The following is a 12,297-nucleotide window of genomic DNA, read 5'->3' as shown; positions in this document are numbered from 1 at the left end:
TTCTCTTCTCTTCTCTTCTCTTCTCTTCTCTTCTCTTCTCTTCTCTTCACCTCTCCTCTCCTCTCCTCTCCTTTCCTCTCCTTTCCTCTCCTTTCCTCTCCTCTCCTCTCCTCTCCTCTCCTCTCCTCTCCTCTCCTCTCCTCTCCTCCTCAGGTGATGTGATAGTGGAGGTAGATGGCCACAGTGTGCTGGGTAAGACTCATGCCGAGGTGGTGCAGCTCTTCCAGGCGGTGCCCGTGGGTCAGCAGACCGACCTGCTGCTGTGCCGCGGCTACCCACTGCCTGAAGACTCGGGCTCCAGCCAGGATGACTCAGCCAGCGCTGGAGGTGGGTACAGCAGGGGTGTGCGAGTACCAGGAGATATGAGTCCAGGGCCCTAAATTGACATATTTCACCACCAGCCAAAATGGCTAGTGCGTAGATGAAATCTTACTAGGCAAACACACACTCACTAACTCAGCCAGCGCTGGAGGTGGAGGTAGGGGTGTGCGATATGATGATATTAGACTGGGGGCAGCCGTGGCATAGTGGGTAGGGAGGTGGACTTAGGATCAGAAAGTTGCAGGTTCTACATCCCCATCCATGGCTGAAGTATCCTTGAGCAAGGCTCCTAACCCCACATTGCTCTATGGACTGTAAGCAATAACCTGTTTATAAATAATTTTAAGTCACTTTGGATAAAAAAACGTCAGCTAAGTGTAATGTAATGTAATATTAACTTGTGAATCGTGAATCTGTCAGTGCTAGTACGTAGATTAAATCTTACTAGCCAAACACACTCACTAATGGGTCAAAGTTGGCTAGTAAGTTGGTCTTTTCCACAAGCCAAACTGAAATTTCCACATTTATTTGGCTGGTGTTAATTTAGAGCCCTCTACATGGCTATATTGAATCGTGAATTGTGAAATTGGGTAGAAGATCGTCATTCCAATACTTAATCAGTGTTGTCAGTGTGTTTAGAATTTACTTTGTCAATAATGCTGTGTCCAGACCGAAAGCGAACAGCGCTGCCTGGTACCGTGGGTAGCAGAAGAAGTTTCGCCTTGAATTCTCTGTATTAGCTCCAGATGCAGCATTGACATGTTTGATTCAGCTAATGACATAACGGCTCTGGCTTGACAGCCTGGGACATTCGGAGATATACACGTTCCAATTGTTTTTCGCCGAACCGCATCATAGCGAATTCGCCAACGATTAGCTTGAGTTTAATTGTCAAAATTCGCTCTGGTCACTCAAGAAGCTTTGCTCCTGGCGAATTCGCTTTGGTAGTGCTGGTCTGTACACGGCATAATGTTCACACATGGAAAATTGCAACTATATTCATTCAAATCTGTTCAGAAACGCTTTTGTTGCCCTTAAATGCCCGTTTTTGTTTTAGTTTGTATTTGTTTCGATGGAAGACTGTGATGAAAAAAAAAATCAAAATCGAGAATTTATGTTAAAAAAAACATCATGATATGACATTTTTGTGATGTGGGATTTTATCGCCCACCCCTAACAACTAGGTGGAGGCGTAGGAGGGGTTGGCATTGCCGAGGGCATCCCCATCCTGGTGCCCGGTGTGGACGGCCAGCTGATGCCAGCCAACGCCCTGGTGTCGCCCATGGAGCCCGACGGCACGCTGCTCCAGCCGCAGCTGGTGGAGGTGGCACTACAGAAGGGGCCCGGCGGCTTCGGGTTCGCCATAGCCGACAGCCCCCTCGGACAGAAGGTCAAGATGATCCTGGACGCCCAGAGTTGCCGCGGTCTGTTCAAGGGTGACGTCATCAAAGAGATCAACCGCCGTAACGTGCAGACGCTCAGTCACACGCAGGTGGTGGACCTGCTCAAGGACCTGCCCATAGGGGGTGCGACCACACTGCTGGTGCTGAGAGGAGGTGAGTCAGTTAGTGCATCAGAGATGGGCAAAGAGTCTCAACGTCACACTCGCTCACGATAACGACAACGTAGCAGACACATTCCCATATCATTCCAATTAATTAAGGTAGTACCACCATGCACTGTATTTATGTCTCTCTTCTTTATATAACAAATTTAAAGAAGACTACAGTCACTGATTTCTCATTTGCACCCAACCCCTTTCTAGCTGTCAGTACTACACCTCTAGAAAAAAGCTAATAAAATGTAGTGTAATATTATTCATTACGAAAAGTCTACATCCATAATGTACTGTATATGGACATACTGCCATCAGTCAGGGTTAAAGCGGGACAGCATTCAACGCGCTGTCAAGAGTTTATGAGAGAGATATTGAGACGTAGCCTATGGCATGACATCTCCATCTCTATTGTTTTCGCAGCCACTTCCTGCATCCCCAGCCCACCCTAACCCCCCACTCTCACTCCCATCCATGGCTCAGATAAGAACTGTGCTGGTGTGAAACTGAAGAAAACCCCAGAAAAATCATTTAATTGCACCATTTCTTGGGACCATGGGACCATGGAACCATGCGGTGTAAAAGTCCTTTAAGCGTTGTATAGATTATGGGCAATATGTCATCTTGTTACAATGCATGAGTTTTCTGCTGACTGCGCGGCAAAAAATTCACACTAAAGACATGGTTAAAGCAAACCCTTGACACCCATTACGATGTATGAACATGCACAGACAAAGAGCTCGGCGCCAGTTAAGTCATGCAAACAAATAGCTCCTGAGGCAAGCATGAGATAGGTGCGTGCCTGTGTGTGTGTAGCTATTGTGAGCTTTCCTGAATGTGACAGGCCTGTTAGATACTCACCTTCACCAAAATGATGTTCCATCCCAGTGAGCATCCAACGCATACAGAATAACAGTCTGGATATGCCTAGAATACTGATAGCAAGAGCAATAACTGTAGTATTTGTATAACACATTATCATACACAATTGGCATTCAAATGTTCTTGAAAAAGAGAAAGAGAAAGGAGAAAAATATTACAGATGGTATTATTTAAAGAGACTGTAGCAGTAGATACATAACCCGAATCAAAGGCAGATTAAAATACTGCATACTACTACATTATTTTTAAAACATGCAACTGTTGGGGCAGTTCGAATTTAAACAGAAAATTGGTTCCATCCAATTGCTAAATGCCAATTTACCCTGGGCACAAGCAGCAGAGGAGACTCTGAAGACCTAATCATTTCATGCACACATGGAGGGCAGATGTTCGCAAGACAAAAGTTTTGTCGCCTTCAGAAAATAATGTGACAAATGAGCAGATAAGTCGCTTCAAGTGCACATATACAGTATGTTACATAACATCAGAAAATGAAGCACTGGTTCTATAAGATCCAAAAAAATAATATCTCATATGACTTCCTTGAGCTTGAGGGGAACCATTGAAGAGCACTTCCTGAGTGTGATGCAGTTCCATGCATTCTAATTTATTTTGTAGAATGTTATGATCAACGCGTACACCCATACTTAACCCATCAAGTCCCAATAGGTCGAAAGAAATTAATAGCATAGTCAGCGTTGTTAAAGGTGATTATGCACAGATTCTGCAACTGATTAAAAAACCCCACTAATTTTAGCTTTTCATCACCATGTGTGAAATTCACCTTTAAAGGGACACTGTGTGAGATTTGTAGTTGTTTATTTCCAGAATTCATGCTGCCCATTCACTAATGTTACCTTTTTCATGCATACTTACCACCAGCATCAAATTCTAAGTATTCATTATGACTGGAAAAATTGCACTTTTCATACACGAAAAGGGGGATCTTGTCCATGGTCCGCCATTTTGAATTTCCAAAAATAGCCATTTTTAGCTGCAAAAATGACTGTACTTGGATCATACCAGAAAATATGTGTTCAATACTCAGTAAACTTTCATTTAAAGATCAAATTTGGCAATAGGCAGCCCAATTTCAATAAGCAGCATTGTTGCAGTACCTATTTTGACCATTTCCTGCACAGTGTCCCTTTAAGTGCCGTCTGCGGCGTCTGTTCATTTAAGTTTTCTCAGTCTTAACTGTGTTGTGGTGTGGGATGAGGCAACGGTTGCTCCCCATGGATATTAGAAGGTGCATTCTGGTCGAGACGAGAAGCCTTGATTGACCGGTGACCCGACTAACTTCACACACATGTTGGTAGATACTTTGCTGATTTTTGCATGCCGATGATTAGCAAGTGGCATGAGGATGCCACTGAGCATTAATTATGGATTAAACGAAAACTGGTGAAAAATATATGCTACAACACAATCATTTTGGTGGTATTTTGCCATGCAGCAATATACATGTATAATACATAATGTGGATTTTGGTCCAGGTTAAAGTCCCTCTACCAAGCGCGTTTTTCACTTTCTTTAATTTTTCATGAGAGAAGCTTGAACACATAAGCTTACATTTATTCCCAAACCGAGATCCCAAACCCCACACTTCCTTGGTTGTATAACCAGAACCCTGACATTCAAAAAAGAGGCACTTTACTGTGTAGAACGTTAAGTCTTACTGTAGGCCTACAAATCGTGTATTAAAGATGTAGAAGAAAAGGTCCCATTTATATTTGATGGTCATCCTTACTTATTCAAGCCACAATATACAGAGGCGTTGCTGGCGGAGAGCGATGAAAGGGCTGCCAGGAAGATGGCCACAGCTCATTTGACTTGCGTTGCGTAGACTTTCATCATGACAGAGACTAGAAAGGTACTACAAGAGACAAGGTACGGTAATGCGTACAAAGACAGTGTTTTTAATAAACCATTTGTATTCCTACAAAGCTTCGTTTTGAATGCTGGAGCCATTTTTTTAATATAATCAAGTAAGTATAAAGCTATTTTGAGCCTCTTATAAATATGGTTTAAAAATAGCAATAGCTTTTTAATAGCCTGAGTAACAACATTATTAGCCCATTAGCTAGCTTTTAACCATCTAAAATGGTCCCTGATGCTTCAAACTTGCTCAATATTCTCCTCAGCACCTTGTGTGGTTTACAATGTCATATGTAGGAATTGAGTGTGTAGTGGGAGGCCTAAATCAGTTTGCAGTAGGCAGTGGTATGAGACTAGCACCTTGTAACCTCTCTCTCTTCTCTTTTTTTTCTCTCTCTCTCTCTCCTCTATTGCCTGCAGGTCACACATCTCCTATAAAGTCTCTAAAGCCGGTGAGTGTGAATTGCAAATGAGTAAAATGTGTTTAATGAGACTGTGGTGTGGATTGTATGCTGAATCATCTGGTGCTGCTGCTCCTGTGATGGTGTGTGTGTGTGTGTGTGATGTTGTGGTGTTGTGAGAGAGAGAGATAGTTCAAGTGTGTGCCCTTGTACAATTCTGCATTCTGCATTACTTATGACCTCTTATGTAACAGACCGTGTTTGATGCTTGCTGTAGGCTGCTGTATGTGTGAGTGTCACCTACTACTGAACCCTACAACCTGGCAGCAATCCTAGAGACTCGGTTATGCTTAGCAGTGTTGCTTACTTTATTTTTATGCGTACACACACACACACACACACACACACACACACACACACACACACACACACACACACACACACACACACACACACACACACACACACACACACACACACACACGAGCAGCCATAGAAGCCAATGAAAGCAGGTTCTTTCCAAAGAAGTGTATTATGATGCATTGCGCTTTAAAAAGAGGCCCAGAGACGCAGTAAAGACAAGGTATGGCTAGCAGGCAGATGGGTTTACCGCTTATGCTAAAAGAATGGGGAGGTTGAACGGGGCTCTGTATTCGTACATTTTTCCAGTGTCACGGAAGTAAGAGTTAGGCTAATCCCATTAACCTCCCTGTTCCATTTTTACGCAACAATGGCGGCTCATGGAGCCTTTGACACACAGATCGCCATTGGCATAGTTCCAAGATAGTCCCAGGAAGTGAGCGTCGTACACAGAAAGTGCATTAAAGCATTCATTTTTACGTCATCTTTGCTTGTTACGGAGGGGTTCTCTGTTAGTCTCTAGCAAAAATAAAGCCGCTGCCTTGAATTATTCGAATCGATGTGAATCATGTCACCAACCGACTTCCTGTATCCCGGTTATCACAAGTCTGAATTCTATGGCTCTGGTTTATTTCCATATGCTTGTGTTTGCATGTGTATGTTTTTTCCTTGTGTATGTTCATGTGTGTAGTTGCATCCACTGAGCTTCCTGAGCAATAAGATTTGCACACCTGATTTGCACACATCTCATTACATTAATGGCGTAGTTTAGTGAGTTTAGAGTTACCGTGTTCATTCATGCAGTGTTTTGGGTTTTGTCTGGTTTCCTAAATTGGACTCTGCATGCCAGCCGTGAAACAATGCTCTCTATTGACATTGTCGGAGCACTTTGCCTCCATTTTCAGTAGCGATATATTTAGGTGTCAAACCCATGTATTTGGTAGTTGTTTTCGTGTATTCCATATAAATGTGTGCGTCGTACGGTACGTTTGTGTTTGTGTGTGCATTTGTGTGTGTGTGTGTGTGTGTGTGTGTGTGTGTGTGTGTGTGTGTGTGTGTGTGTGTGTGTGTGTGTGTGTGTGTGTGTGTGTGTGTGTGTGTGTGTGTGTGTGTGTGTGTGTGTGTGTGTGTGTGTGTGCATTTGGCCATGTTTGGATTGTTACTTTCATGTATTCTGGTATGCATGTGTATGTGTTCACATTCACCTGCAAATAATTTGTCTCTGTGCTGTAATATGCCCGAGAGACAAAGCAAAAGCACTGCTGGTTGCCTGCGTGTGTGTTGTTGTTTTTTATTATTATTTTTAAGCACAGTGTGCGTTGCGTGTCTTGTCATAGAGTGCCATGGCCACACACTCCAAGCATGAGAGACAGGAGAGGCTAGAGAAGCAGCAGGACATGAGCACTACCCCTCCAGAGGCCTCCTCCTTGCCCCCAGTGGAACTCCCCGCCCCTGGCCTCATCCCCGGCCTCATCCCCGGCCCTGCCCCTGGCCTCATCCCTGGCCCCAGCCCCACGCCTGCTGCTCCAGTACCCCCCTACTCCCTCCCCTTCCCCCCTAACATGCTTCGCTCTGCCTCCCCCAAGCTGGACCCCTCCCAGCTCTACCTCAAGTCCAAGGCCATGCTGGAGAATAAGCGTGAGTACCTGCATTTACACACACACACACGTACGCATGCGCGCGCGCACACACACACACACACACACACACACACACACACACACACACACACACACACACACACACACACACACACACACACACACACACACACACACACACCGAAACAACAAAAGCCAACGCACACCACAGAACGTCATTGGGTTGGGACCAGGGATACAAATGATCAATTAATTCATTAAGTGATGGTTGATTGACCTACGATTGATTGATGAGCAGCCCACTCCCCACCCCCCCATATTTCCCAATAATACACTATTATTTTTGTTAAAAAATTAAAGTGAGTTTTTTTTAATTAACACATTGAGTACCGACGACGTAATAATGCGTTTTTCACGCCCATGCGTTGTATACCAAAACGCAAAAATACGTTTTTGCATTTAAATATCATATTTTGAATCTACACCCTTCAATGGACAATATATGTGATTTTGGTAGCTCTGTGATGGACATAAATGACAACATTTGCAGTCCAAAGTTGTTTGATTGTTATGATGTTTAAGTGTTATGATTTGGATATTTTAATTTAACTTACCAAGATGTCTGGATGCCAACCCATGTCGCCTATCGCGCTGCCTGCATTGATTTCCCTAGTACGGTCACTGTAGCATGTGTTGTCTCTGACTTCACGCAATAGGTAAACACCATTGTATAGTGCCTGGAGTATCTTGAACTTTCTGGACTTGCTAGACCTTTACCAGATCCTTGGATCCAAATGGCACCCGATATGTGATTGCAGTAATGCGCTCCGATTTGGTCGTTTGATCGCCAAAAAGATAAGTTTCTGTGTCTTCCTGTATGTGAGAAGCCAGAAGCTAGCATGGCTACATATCATGATTCCCTGATTGTCGCTCCCAACGCAGGACGCTCCCCTGTCGGCTCGCTCCCACTAGCCAGACTATCGATCCGGGTGGGACTACACGTCCGGGAGTGATAGAAACACCTGGGACTACACGTCCGGGAGCGATCTCAGTTGGGAGTGTCCATCTGCCACCGCATATGATTCGGATCGGATGGGCTAGGCTACATCTAAGCATCATATCATTTGGATTTGTTGTCAATGTTGGGCTATTATTTCGGGAGTCATCGGGAGCTATTTTAGCAAATGTCTCACCCTCTGCATGTGTGCAAAGAGTTTGTGATCAGTCCACGTGAAAAACGGGGATTTCAAAGGGCATCGATTGCTGGTGTCGTAGTGTGACAGAGCAGGAGGTGTGCTGCCGTATTCGTGAATCGTGCTATGTTGTTTCCCTAGTAGCCTACGATCGGTAGCGTGTATTGTGTCTGACTTCACGCAATAGGTAAAACACAGAGACCATTGTATATCGTGCCAGGAGTATCTTGAACTTTCTGGGCTTGCTACCTAGACCTTTACCAGCTCCTTGGATCAAAATGGCACCCGAATTGTAATTGGAGTAATGCGCTCCGATTTAGAAGTTTGATCGCCAACCAGATAAGTTTATTTGATTATTCACCCCTATGTTGAACTGTCTTCCTGTATGTGAAAAGCCAGAAGCTAGCATAGATGGCTACATATGGATCGGATGGGCTACATCTAAGCATCATATCATTGGGATTTGTTGTCAATGTTGGGCTATTATTTCGGGAGTCATCGGGAACTATTTTAGCAAATGTCCGACCTTCTGCATGTGTGCAAAGAGCTTGTGTTCAGTCTGTGTGAAAAACGTGGATTTCGAAGGGCATTGATTGCCGGTCTCGTAGTGGTTTAGAGCAGGAGGTGTGTCTTGGCGTGCAGGAAGATGTGTGTCAGAGCTAACCTTGCACCAAATTGTGATTAAAACCAACTCATCCCCTTTCAAACTCGTCACATTCTGAAGAAGCGCACCCTTCACAAAAACCTCAATATCTCCGATTGTAGCTGAATTCCATGGATACCCACTTCGGTTTAGCGTGGGTTTACTCGGCAATAAAAGCTCGTAGAGACACACAGTTTTCACCTACTAAGAGGGCAGCGTCTCCACTTTCAAACGAGTCATAACATATTTCAGTGGCCCTATCACATAATAAGCTGTGAGTCTACAAAAAAACGTAAAAAAGGGCTTAGAACGCTGGTATTCTACGACATAATTCCGTGAGCAACGCCGGTATTCAATGTGTTAAAAGTGAGATAATATGCTGAAATTTAGATTAATTTATTTTTATATTCTTTCATCAAATTGATTAGCGCACTAATTGATTAAAGACGATTAATCAATTAATTGTCGACATCCCATGTTGGGATACCCCACACACACCACAGAACGTGATTGGGAAAAGGCAACAATGTGTGTGCGTTGGCTGTGTTTTTCCGCTTTAGGAAATTGTTCCCAAATTGAAAGGACCAAGTTAAACCTTCCTTGTTGATTTGCACTCTGTGTCATTTGCGCTCAATTTGAATGTACAATACACAGAAAGTTATTGGGGAAAAAATGTGAAACAAAGCTATGGTAAGTGCTGATATTTTGGGACGATGACTGGGTCGCCAGGAAAACGCTTCCCCACACTTATTGAAGTCGTGGGACAGTGGGGAGACATTCAATTTGACCTGGGGTGTGTGTATCCCTTTAGCTGTTCATCAATATTGCCAAGGCAGTCATCTCTTGAAAGGTGTGACCACAACATTAACACCTTCACAATTAACTGCAGAAGCATTCGTTTTCCTCTAGAGAGGTGTGACATTCACTTGACAGTTATGCCTGATCATTCATGATACATGCTCATTTTGGTTTGCCATAAATACAAGCATGCACATATTTACACCGACTTGTACACAAACATGTACACATACTGTAAGCGCCGACATGCACACACACACACACACACACACACACACACACACACACACACACACACACACACACACACACACACACACACACACACACGTGTTGTGTTTTTCTCATCAATTAAGTTATCCTTTGGACTTCATCACAACATGTCATACCACACGCCTGTCTTTGATAACCACCTTGGCATCTTTTTTTTTTACATTTGGTCTGAAATGACATCATCGTTCAGTATTCATACCATAGACCTCATAGGTTAGCCTGGCTCTCGCCAGACCCGTCTAGTTCTGCACAGCTCCGCCGAAAGGGCTCTGTGTACGTGCTATAGTACGCACACACACATCTGGGGTGCATTTCTAGAAAGCGTAGTTGTTAGCAGTTAGCGACTTCGGTAGTTGCCAATGGGATATTGCATTGCAACCAATAAAGTAGCTAACATCGTTCCAGAAATGCAGCCCTGGTCTTGTAGGATTGGGAACAGTGCCCTAAGTTAGCTTTTTTCCATCACCAGCCAGAATGGCTAGTAGATGTTAATCTCACTAGCCAAACACACAAAGGGTCACTAATGGGTCAACGTGGCTAGTAAGTTGGTCTTTTCTACCAGCAAAACTGAAATTTCACCAGGCAGCATTTGGCCCGTTGTCTGGTGTTAATTTAGAGCCCTGATTGGGAGGTTGTCTGGCCAGGAATTTACAGACTTGATTGTTGTTTCAATAACAATGACGGCTCACATCGAGGCGTCATGCGACAACCTGCATATTGTAGACTCCACATCTCCACATACTGAGAATGGTTTTGACGGGATTTGTTTTTGGCAGGGACTAACAAATGGAAAATGAAGCCATGCCTTCTGAAAATAAATCCAACACGCGTTCTCCCCAGACGTAGTGGAGCCCGCGAAGCTGTGCGGAACCAGCATTTCCATCATGAAATTCTATTTAATCTCTACTCTGTACTGTACACACTGTACTGTACACTTTCTGAAAATCATCCACAATGAAAGGCATCACATTACTGAAATCTGCTGGAGGCAATGTTTGTATAGTCCGGACTGGTCCACAGCAGCAGATATGCCCTTTAATCGGCTCAGCATTAATATGCTAAACATTTGGCCACAGTGACTGCCAAGTCGCCTGCCAAGTCACTTAATATTTCAGTATTTACCATTGTGAGGCAGCACATTTCACTAGCTAAAACGTATAGTTCTTGGGCGTTCAATGATTTGCATAGAGTACACTGCTACATGTGTCTGTCTGATTAAAACGTGTGAGTGTGAGTCTGAGAGAGAGAGAGAGAGAGAGAGAGAGAGAGAGAGAGAGAGAGAGAGAGAGAGAGAGAGAGAGAGAGAGAGAGAGAGAGAGAGAGAGAGAGAGAGAGAGACTTAGCTTCCTGTCTGCGTGGTATATATACATATAATATATCTAACGCTTCCCTTCTCTGGCCTCAGCTCCAAACACAAAGGAACTGGATGTGTTCATCAAGCGGGACCAGGAGTCTGGATTTGGCTTCCGTGTGCTGGGCGGAGAGGGGCCAGAGCAGCCCGTAAGTACTTTGGTTTGTTTGTTTGTTAATTTGTTTTTTTGTTATTGTTGACTCGTTTGACTCCCTGAAGAAGGCATCACTGCCAAAACGAGTTGGGGTCTTTTAAATGTCTAGAATGACTAAGCCATCACAATAAAGGCTTTTTAACTTTTTCAAAAGGAGTGTGCCTTGGATTTTCTGCAGTTTTGCATCTTCAGTTTTTTCCCTATCCAAAGAGCACCTCGACCAGACTTTTTCAGAGTCCAGCAAGCGCTCCTAAACTAACTTTTTTGTTCTTTTGTTTTTATTTGACATTCTCAGTTAAAAGTTAAATACATGATTAAGTTCCATATCAACTGCTCCACATACTGCACTTAAATAAAAAAAAAAAACACACACAAGGATAACACAATTACGCTTTGTAGCTTATTTCCATTGTGGTCCTGATGTTAAATGTTGATGTCAAACTGATTTTGTTCTTGTGGAAGATGGTGATTTAAAAAAAAAAAAAAATGAAATCGAGAAAAAAAAAGCCTGATGATATTTTTTGCCATATCGCCCACCCTTACACCAGGTTTAGCATTCAATGCTACTTTCCGTCTACAGAGCGTGCATGTGTAAGTGTGCGTACTTTTGACTGTGTGCATGTGCATGTGTTCAGGTATACATTGGGGCGATTGTGCCGCTGGGCGCAGCAGAGAGAGACGGTCGTCTGAGGGCTGGAGACGAGCTCATCTGTATCGACGGCGCCCCTGTCACCGGCTGCTCGCACAAGCAGGTCCTGGACCTCATGACCAATGCGGCTCGTAACGGTCAGGTCATGCTCACGGTGCGCCGCAAGATGACCTACCTGGGTGAGTGAAACTGGCAGTGAAGATGAGGGACTGTGAGTGATTTGAGAGACGGTGGAGAT

At 43.9% G+C, this 12,297-nt stretch overlaps 1 protein-coding gene across 5 annotated transcripts in view; it reads left to right on the top strand.

The window, feature by feature from the left end:
- magi3a (membrane associated guanylate kinase, WW and PDZ domain containing 3a) overlaps positions 1 to 12,297 on the top strand; it is an 82,920-nt gene that overhangs the window by 58,867 nt on the left and 11,756 nt on the right. For all 5 annotated transcript variants that reach the window (XM_063208594.1, XM_063208591.1, XM_063208593.1 and 2 more), the window contains 6 exons: positions 154 to 327; positions 1,506 to 1,877; positions 5,057 to 5,088; positions 6,735 to 7,035; positions 11,311 to 11,405; positions 12,046 to 12,238. In XM_063208594.1, the coding sequence (XP_063064664.1) occupies positions 154 to 327; positions 1,506 to 1,877; positions 5,057 to 5,088; positions 6,735 to 7,035; positions 11,311 to 11,405; positions 12,046 to 12,238 (1,167 nt within the window). The remainder of the gene's footprint in view (positions 1 to 153; positions 328 to 1,505; positions 1,878 to 5,056; positions 5,089 to 6,734; positions 7,036 to 11,310; positions 11,406 to 12,045; positions 12,239 to 12,297) is intronic.

Source organism: Engraulis encrasicolus, chromosome 10, assembly GCF_034702125.1.
Source record: "Engraulis encrasicolus isolate BLACKSEA-1 chromosome 10, IST_EnEncr_1.0, whole genome shotgun sequence".
Lineage (NCBI taxonomy): Eukaryota > Metazoa > Chordata > Actinopteri > Clupeiformes > Engraulidae > Engraulis > Engraulis encrasicolus.
Note: the sequence above shows the minus strand (reverse complement) of the source record. Positions and strands in the feature narration are given on the sequence as shown.